Genomic DNA, 8,951 nt, shown 5'->3' with positions numbered 1-8,951 from the left:
ACAAAGCTGTTTTCACCACACCCTTCACCTACACTTAAGAGGGTGGTTTTTCCTCTCTTTAACTCTTGAATTCGGTGCTCTTCGCTTTACACCACCTCCAAGTGGCAGTTGGTGATTCTCCAGGGACTCAAGTTGTGTGCCTATGAAATGGTCTTTGAGTTTGAGCAACAAAAAGAAATGGGAAGGGGCAAGACCAGGGTTGTAGAGTGGACGGAATGAGGTTTCCCACAAAATTCTCATAGGACGACCCTCGCTAGCCTTAAAGAAGTACGTTGTCTTGACACGGAAAAAAAGATCTAAGTTATTTGGTGCAACTCTCCTCATTCTTTACTCACCAAGCTAGTTTTGATTTTGGTGAAAACGTCTTAACAGTAAGGCCTCATGATTGACCTGTGTCCTTGAGAAAATCTATCAAGATGACCCCCGGTTTGGTATGCCAGGAGAACATCACCATCACTGAGAGCAGAGCTCTCTTCCTTGAATTCCACCGGCCGGGCAAGCCCCCTCAGCAGCTGGTTTTGAATGGAGGTTTAGTTTGAAGGCACCCTGAAACCAAGACACGTGTGCCGTGGAGAAAACTGCTCTGCAGCCATCCACTGACGGCAACATGTGGAAACACACTTTGTTTGGGATCAACCCATGCATGTATGAACTGGGACCCTGGTAGCACTGTAGTCTGACTGCTCCTCAAAATGTTTAGATATGGCCTGATCCACAGCAGGAGCTTCTCAATGGAAGATTTTTTGAGACTGGGTTTTATGTAGCTGTATTTAAGATTCTGCATTGTATTGCAACACAAGCTTCTTTAATGATAATGCTCGCACACACAATGCAGCAGATTGCTGGGGGTAATCTGGGGTCTTAATCATGCTCTAGTAAGCAGGTGGCATATCGTCCTAGATGTCACTCTTGTTTCAAAAGCTGCTGGCAAGTCAACACAAGCTGTTTGGATAAAGTGGTTTCTTCAAATCGTCATCCCAGCGTAATTCATAACAGGCAGCTCCACAGTTTTTGTTCCATATTGGATTTGGAAAATGGATCATTTGAAAACACATGGAATCGATGCCTGTACTTTTTGGTCCTCGTGGCATTTCATGGGAAGTGCCAGCTTTCTTATGGAAACCTTCTTCCGAACCAACTTGGACCCACGTGGCCAAGGCCCTCATCTCCCATCACTGCTCGTTCTTCCAGATTTTCCTGCTACTGTTTCTTCTGTGGTGTTTGCCAATCCTCCTTCCCTTCTTCGTTCTGCCTCTAAGGCCTCCTCTCCCGATTCCTCCTTATATCCTTCAGTTCACAGAACTGGTCTTTATTAACCCTTCAGTCCTGGGGACAGCTGTGCAGTTCAGTTCTACCGGGACAACATTCCAGTCAGATCCCTGCAGAGAGGAGTATACCGGAATTTCAGTCAGGTGACATGAGGATGGACTCACAGTGCTGTGGGGACACACCGCGACTCTGGGAAAGCTCTCTGGAGGAAGGTAGATCTCAGTTGGGACTGGATGTGTGGAAGGTAGATCTCAGTAGGGACTGGATGTGTGGAAGGCTGGTCTCAGTAGGGACTGGATGTGTGGAAGGCTGGTCTCAGTTGGGACTGGATGTGTGGAAGGTAGATCTCAGTAGGGACTGGATGTGTAGAAGGTAGATCTCAGTTGGGACTGGATGTGCGGAAGGTAGATCTCAGTAGGGACTGGATGTGCGGAAGGCTGGTCTCAGTAGGGACTGGATGTGTGGAAGGCTGGTCTCAGTTGGGACTGGATGTGTGGAAGGTAGATCTCAGTAGGAACTGGATGTGTAGAAGGTAGATCTCAGTTGGGACTGGATGTGTGGAAGGCTGGTCTCAGTTGGGACTGGATGTGCGGAAGGTAGATCTCAGTTGGGATTGGATGTGCGGAAGGTAGATCTCAGTTGGGACTGGATGTGTGGAAGGCTGGTCTCAGTTGGGACTGGATGTGTGGAAGGTAGCCCCAACAGAGAGGTGCAGGGTACCCTGGGCTGAGGACACAGTGTGTGTGTCAGGCTGGAGGTGAGAGAGTGAGGGCCATCTGATGAACAAAAGGAAGCACTGGGTGGCATTTTGCAGTAACCTGCAGTCTGGTAGAGTGGAGGAGGCTGGGAGAAGGGGCAGAATCCGAATCCAGTTCCTGGAGGAGTTAGCGAGCCCTGGTAAGCCTCACGGTTCCTGTTATGTTCTGCAGCCCACCTTATCTGAAGATGAATTTGTAATCATCTGCACCGAAAGCTCTCCATTGCAGTCAGGCTGCCCCGGGCACGGCCAGAAGGACAGGCTGTCCCTCCAGGTGATCCAGAAGTCATCATTGCGGTGGCCTCGTGGCATTCAAAGGGCTTTCTGTTGACCTGTCCTCCTCCTAGACTGCAGGCTCTGGAGGAGAGGGACCGTGAGGAGGGGAGGACGGTGTGCACCTGCCTCCCCCCTAGACTTCAGCCCTGTGGAGGGGAGGGCCTGTTCCTAGCTCATTGCCTGCCTCAAGTGTGCCATGCCATCTCTCCTTTGCCCTCCTGCTGTTGTCTGTGTGTTTTGCTGGCCCACTCCTCCCCAGTGACCCCAACAGAGCTTTCTTCTGTGCTCTGCGATGTGTGTGATGTGCCCACTGCTAACAGAGTACCTGTCGGATGGCCATTCATTCCAGGCCTTTCTCTGGACACTGGACGGCAAGCAACACGAGGGCAGATGCTGTGCTAATTGACCCTCGCAGTGTTGGTGTCCAGCGAACCTCTTGAAGAGGACAAGCTTAGAGCGGGTACAGGGAGAATCTACCACCCTGTCTGCCAGTTTGTCATACTCTGTGGCTTCTCCATTGCTATGATGCTGGAAGCTATGCCCCTGCTGTTTCAAATACCTGCTGGGTCATCCTCTGTAGTAGAGAGGTTTCCACAGAGCTTCCAGACTAAGAGCTGTTAGGTGGGAAGGCCTGATGCTCTACCTGTAAAAGTTAGCCCCTGAAAATCCTGTATACAGAGCACAGCAGAGTATTTTTCACTATCGTACTAGAAGGTGGACCCCCTAGATTGGAAAGTAGTAAGAACACATGGTGGTTGCAACCATGGCGTGGTTGCAGCATATGAATGATTGTGAAGATGGCGTAGGACCAGGCAACATTTTGCTGTACTACCCATGGTCCCCAGGAATCTGCGCTGACTATTAACAAGAAGGGGACTGGCTGAGTTCAGCCCAAGGGACAGTGTCAAGGAGTGATGGGGCCCGCAAAAAGCAGTTATAAAAATGGAGGGGAAGTGGAAGAACTTTACTGCCACGTGCACCACAAACGTAATTCTAGGAAGATAGGACATTGGTGAGAAGAAATGTTACATGAAAAGAGCTAAGACCCTTGGGAGCTGACAAGATGAGTTCAATGAAATGAAGAAATGGTAGTAATACAAACACATTCTCTCTCTCTCTCTCTCTCTCTCTCTCTCTCAGCAATGAACGTGGATCATGAAGTCAACCTCTTGGTGGAGGAAATTCATCGCTTAGGGTCAAAAAGTAAGTACTCTCCCATGTAAATTGTGCTTCTTCCTGGTTTTCCCCCAGAGCAGCAGACCTGGCATTTTGATGGAAGCCTGTGAGTGCATCATCCAGGCTTCCGGACACAGCAAGGGAGCTCAGCCCAAGGTCCCAGTATGCTTTCCTGAAGTGGCATCTGGGGGACACAGAGCTCCTGCGGGAATGTGATTCCAGTGCAGGAATTGTTTGAAATGTTTGAATGGACGGACATTAACCAAGCTTCTTTAATCGGACAATATTGAAATCTGATAAATGAACCATCTCCAAATTGTTATTCGTCACACTGTTAGGATTCACTCTTTCTGCCTGTACCACCCATCATTTTACAGACTTCACATGACCAGGAGCTTACATTAACATCATGCTACATTGTCTGTTTTTCCCAAATTCTTGAGTTTTGTATAATCAAGTACTTATGTATATATAACTAAAATAAGCCCTCCTATAAGTACTTCTTTTCCTTCACCCCCAGATAGGCAGATACCATGTAAACTTGGTAGTATTAGCATCCCCCACCCAAAACAAAAAAATTGCATTTTTTCCTCTTTGGGATCTTGTCCCTCTCAGGCTCCTGTGAATTGGTCAGATTGATTTGCTCTTATCTTCTATCAGCCACTACCGGTCAGTCTGTGGAGGCCTAAGTGTGACTGTGAGGCAAGTTTCACAAGTACCCCGTTTTAGGAGGATTTCCATGCTTAATGAACTAGAAGGCAAGCTCCGGCCACCTGCTCTGGCAGTTAGCCAGTGGAAAACCAACGGATTGCAATGTTCGGATCCACAACTGATCATGGGGAGGGCGCTGAACTGGGCAGCGTTTCATTGTTTGGGGCATGAGGTGACCATGAGTGGAGGGCTGCCTCCTGGCAGCTCACAAGAGTATTCCTGGAACGGTGCCACTGTTTTAATAATAATAATAAGAAAACCAGAAAACGACTACTTTAAAATCAGTAGCTGTACAAACACAAGTATTATAAAATAATGATTGTCACTTCTATAACCATAACAAGATTTTCAAATCTGCAGCTTCAACAGGTCACCTCATCTCACCTGTCCCTGGGAATGGATGACTTATTGGGAAGCACATATGGGACTGTCTTACCTCCTGACATGTGATAGTAATTATTGAAGTTAAGTCTGGAATAATGTTGCCTTCTACAAGTGACCATGAGCTCAAGTCAGAAATGGATTGATTTTTTTTTCTTTTTATAACTCAAATTCCTTAATGGCTCTCATTTTGCATTTCATTGGAAAAAAAATTAAGGGGAGAAAGATTATTGGAGATTTAAAGCTCATCATTCAACAGATATTTTTTGCGTCTCCCCTTCGTGCTCAGTACTAACAATGCAGAAATAAACCAAATTCTATCTCTGCTGTTTGGGTAATGGGAACATCGAAATGAATCGAAACTGTGTGACAGGGAGTGGATGAGAGCATGCGCCCTAGAATGAGGGCACCGCCCTAAGCTCTTCTGTGCTTTGGTTCCCTTATTTGTAATAAAAACAATAGTTCATGTTGATGCTTCACAGATACTTCCTTCCACACTTTAAATTCTCTGAAATTATGTGTACCTTACAACACTTCGGTTGCTCTCATGTTTTTGCTATTGTGAATAATACTGCACTGAACATGAGTGTACATGTCTGAAAAAATGTTGGAAACCCAAATGCACTAAATCTGACTCAGAGCAACCCTATAGGACAGTGGTTCTCGACCTTAATGCCGCAACCCTTTAATACAGTTCCTTATATGGTGGTGACCCCCCAACCATAAAATTATTTTTGTTGCAACTTCATAACTAATTTTGCTACTGTTACGAATCGTCATGTAAATATCTGATATGCAGGATGTATTTTCATTGTTACAAATAGAACATAATTAAAACATTGTGATTAATCACATAAACAATATGTAATTATAATTCATGAAGTGCCGTTTTACCTCCACTACTGCTGCTTTCAACACAGCAGCTGCTCTCTGCACTGTGTGATTGGTCTGCATAAGTACATTATGGCGCCAACCCTGTCAAATACACCTTTATTTGTACGGGGTGTATGTGATGGGGTTGGAGCGATGATGTCATCATGCCAGATACTAGTACGTATGTGGGCATATCTGCATGTGGGCGGACTCACCTGGAGACAGATAGAGGAGTGGTGTCTTGGTTCCTAAGACCATCGGAAATATGTTTTCCAATGTTCTTAAGCGACCCCTGGGAAAGTGTCATTTGACCCCCAAAGGAGTTGCAACCCACAGGTTGAGAACCACTGTATAGGTAAAGGTAGGACTGCTCTTGTAGGTTTCTGAGACTTAACTCTACAGGAATAGAAAGCCTCCTCTTTCTACCATGGAGTGGCTGGTGGATTTGAACTGCTGATCTCATGGTTAGCAGACTAACCTGTAACCATGACGGCACTAGGGCTCCCTGGTTAAGCCCTCATAGATGGTTATTAAATATTTGTGTCTCTGCCTCACACAGTCTGCATCACACAGACTTTGCATTTGTTAAACTTTTATTTTCTTAAATTAGATGCTGATGGCAAGATAAGTGTGAAATTTGGCGTCCTCTTCCAAGATGACAAATGTGCCAACCTCTTCGAAGCACTGGTAGGAACTCTGAAAGCTGCAAAACGGAGGAAGATTGTCACCTACTCTGGAGAGTTACTTTTGCAAGGCGTTCATGATGATGTTGATATTGTATTACTGCAAGATTAATGTGGTTTGCAAATCTTTGTGTATTGCTATTTTTTGTTTCTGGAAAACTGGATCATTATGTCAAAGAACAAACTTGTAAACACACTTAATGTATTTTTATAGAACTTTATAAACAAAAGGAAGCTCATATTTTAGGAGTCTGTCATTTTTTTATATCTGGAAAGGAAATTTATGTATGACACTGTAAAATAAACAGAAACTTATTATTTTTCTCAAGAATCTGGTTAGGAAATGCTGGCAATGAGGCTTTTTTGGGGTGTGGGGGGGATTCTGGGGAAGTGTTTGCTTCATAAATCATTCTTAGACAATTTTATAGATATTTGCCATTCTGTGAAAACCAGAAGCAAACTGAAAACCAATACCACAAGGAATATTATAATTTCTGTGTAATAAAGCCATGCCACTATGCTAGAATTGCCTTATTTTATGATTTAAGCATGCATGTGCCTCTGTGAATTACTTTTTTTGTTTTTTTGCATTAAGATTAGATAACCACAGTAAAAGAGATCTTGTTTTGAAGAAAATTCTTTTAAACTACAGAATTAAAAAAAAAAAAAAAAAAAGGATAATATGGTTAAAAACCAAACTCGGTGCCACCAAGTCAATTTCAACTAGATCCTACAAAACATTTATTTTGATGTCTGTGTGCCAGCCTCTGAGTTAGGGGACGTTTACATGTTGCAATGTGTTGTACAAAACTGAAAATGCACAAGGTGGAATCAGTGGAAGCCACAATGGCCAGAGAAGGTATTCCAAAAGGGACAGAGCTTGCATGCCTGTACTCAAGGGTGGTTGGAACCACTTACCTAGATGGATGAAGATGGGGTAGGGTGAGGGGTGTAACGACTGAAGATATGGCAGAGCGATGGGAATTAGCAAGGCAAGGTAGGCCAGGAGGTTGGCCTGAATCTTAGGGAGAAGACAGGATTTGGACTGGATCATTAGACTGAGACCCGGAGAGGAGTCTGCACTGAAATCAGAGCAGCAATTTCCACAGTGGAGGTGGAGGAATAGATAAATGTCAATCACATTTTTAAGGATGTTGAAACCATAGCACCCCCTCCCCCCCATCCCCTACTTCCAGGTCAAACCAACTTAAGCAACAAAAGCATTCATTGGCACTCAACAGTCATTGCTGACATTTATTAAGCCATTATGCTAATCCCCATGCAACCCTATGAGGTATGTAATATTAGCTTTATCTTGCAGGTGAGGCACAGAAAAGGTAGACATTATCTAAATTTCCTTAGCTAAAGCGAGGTGCAAACTAGGGTTTTAAATTTGATTTTTCTAATGGGAAAGCCCTTTGAGGACCGAGGTGTGCCTAAGCCAAGCCATGATATTTTCAGTGGCCTCCTGCATGTGAACTCTGGACAGTAAGGGGAAGGCTGCAGAAGAATTGATGCATTTGAGTTATGGTGCTGTGAAGAATATGGAAAACATTACAGACTGCCAGAAGAACAAGCAAATATGTCTTGGAAGGAGTACAGCCAGAATGCTCCTTAGAAGCAAGGATGGTGAGATTTCATCCCGCATACTTTGGGCATGTTATCCAGAGAGACTAGTACAGGGAAGTACAATGTCAGTGGAAAAGGTAGCCACTCTGTGGGTCCGTCCCCAATTCCAGCTATGTGGACCCCTGTGGGGTACCAGCCCCCACAATCAAATGGGTCCAAGGGTGGTTGTGTAATTAAAGAGTAAGATTAAAGAGACATCTGACAAAATAAAGCCTGTAAGTGCTCACCTTTGCAGTCATGACTTCAGCAACCAGGTCCACAGAGAGAGAGAATATATTTCCAACCAAGGCTTATATACACTCTGGGGGCATGCAAGCCCCCCTAATTACAGGTAACCACATACATAACAAAGTGGGCTGTACCCAAACCCTAAAGGTTCCTGAGTACATAGGAGGTGTAACCTGACACCACTGCCCAGGGCAGGTCAGGGGGAGTGGCTGTTTTCAGAGCCCAGAGAGCAATAGCACATGTCTGTCTCTATAGTTAAAGCTGCCAGCTAAGTAGCAATCAGTCATGTGCTTGTAAGGTAACTTTAAGGTAGAACTATTATGGGAGGATATAGTGTAGAACAATATTAATTATGAGAATGTGATTGAGACTCATCTGCATCTCACAAGGGTGAAGGCCTCCCTCTACCCCAGAAACCCATCCTGTGGGCTTCTTAATATATGAGAATAAAGGATTCATCCATATACACACTTCCCATTCTCTGCTCCCCACATTCCCCCTCCCCCAGAAGAGTGCACTACAGAGGAAGGCACTGAAGATACAGCTTGGTGAGAGGGGCGGGTCTGCTCTGAACACAAGGGAGCCAACTAAGAGGGAAGAAGAGAGAGAGAGTGGACTACATCCTGGCCCACTAAGCCCCAAGGACAATATTCCTGCTTGGAGCAGCCAGTGCACAGAGAGGACCTTAGGGCCGGCCCCACCACAAGACATGGCATGCCCCCACTGACCCATAGCGCTATGGGGGTCAACACTGGAGACAAAATGTTGTGCCCAGTCTGATCCTTCCCGCCCCAACCCCCAAGGACGAAACACAAAGGGAGTGCAACAGAGCAGCAAGGGGAGCAAAGCAATGAAGTCCCAGAGGAATCCTCAAAATAGAATTCAGGGCCAGGGCTTGGCACCTCATCAGACTTGATCAGAAAACACTCATAAAGGTCAACAGACAGATCTGGAACTATTTATAGGCT

At 45.2% G+C, this 8,951-nt stretch overlaps 1 protein-coding gene across 2 annotated transcripts in view; it reads left to right on the top strand.

Moving 5' to 3' along the window:
* Positions 1–6,365, top strand: part of ABRACL (ABRA C-terminal like) — a 9,924-nt gene extending 3,559 nt beyond the window's left edge. For both annotated transcript variants that reach the window (XM_045294522.1, XM_004701975.2), the window contains exons 2-3: positions 3,443–3,505; positions 6,054–6,365. In XM_045294522.1, the coding sequence (XP_045150457.1) occupies positions 3,445–3,505; positions 6,054–6,238 (246 nt within the window). In that variant the 5' untranslated portion in view covers positions 3,443–3,444 and the 3' untranslated portion in view covers positions 6,239–6,365. The remainder of the gene's footprint in view (positions 1–3,442; positions 3,506–6,053) is intronic.
* Positions 6,366–8,951: the final 2,586 nt, after the last annotated feature.

This window comes from Echinops telfairi, unplaced genomic scaffold (genome assembly GCF_000313985.2).
Source record: "Echinops telfairi isolate 266 unplaced genomic scaffold, ASM31398v2 ScPeMD7_3533;HRSCAF=4204_0, whole genome shotgun sequence".
In the NCBI taxonomy this organism is placed as follows: domain Eukaryota; kingdom Metazoa; phylum Chordata; class Mammalia; order Afrosoricida; family Tenrecidae; genus Echinops; species Echinops telfairi.
The sequence above is the reverse complement of the archived record's forward strand: the minus strand, read 5'-3'. Positions and strand labels throughout refer to the sequence as shown.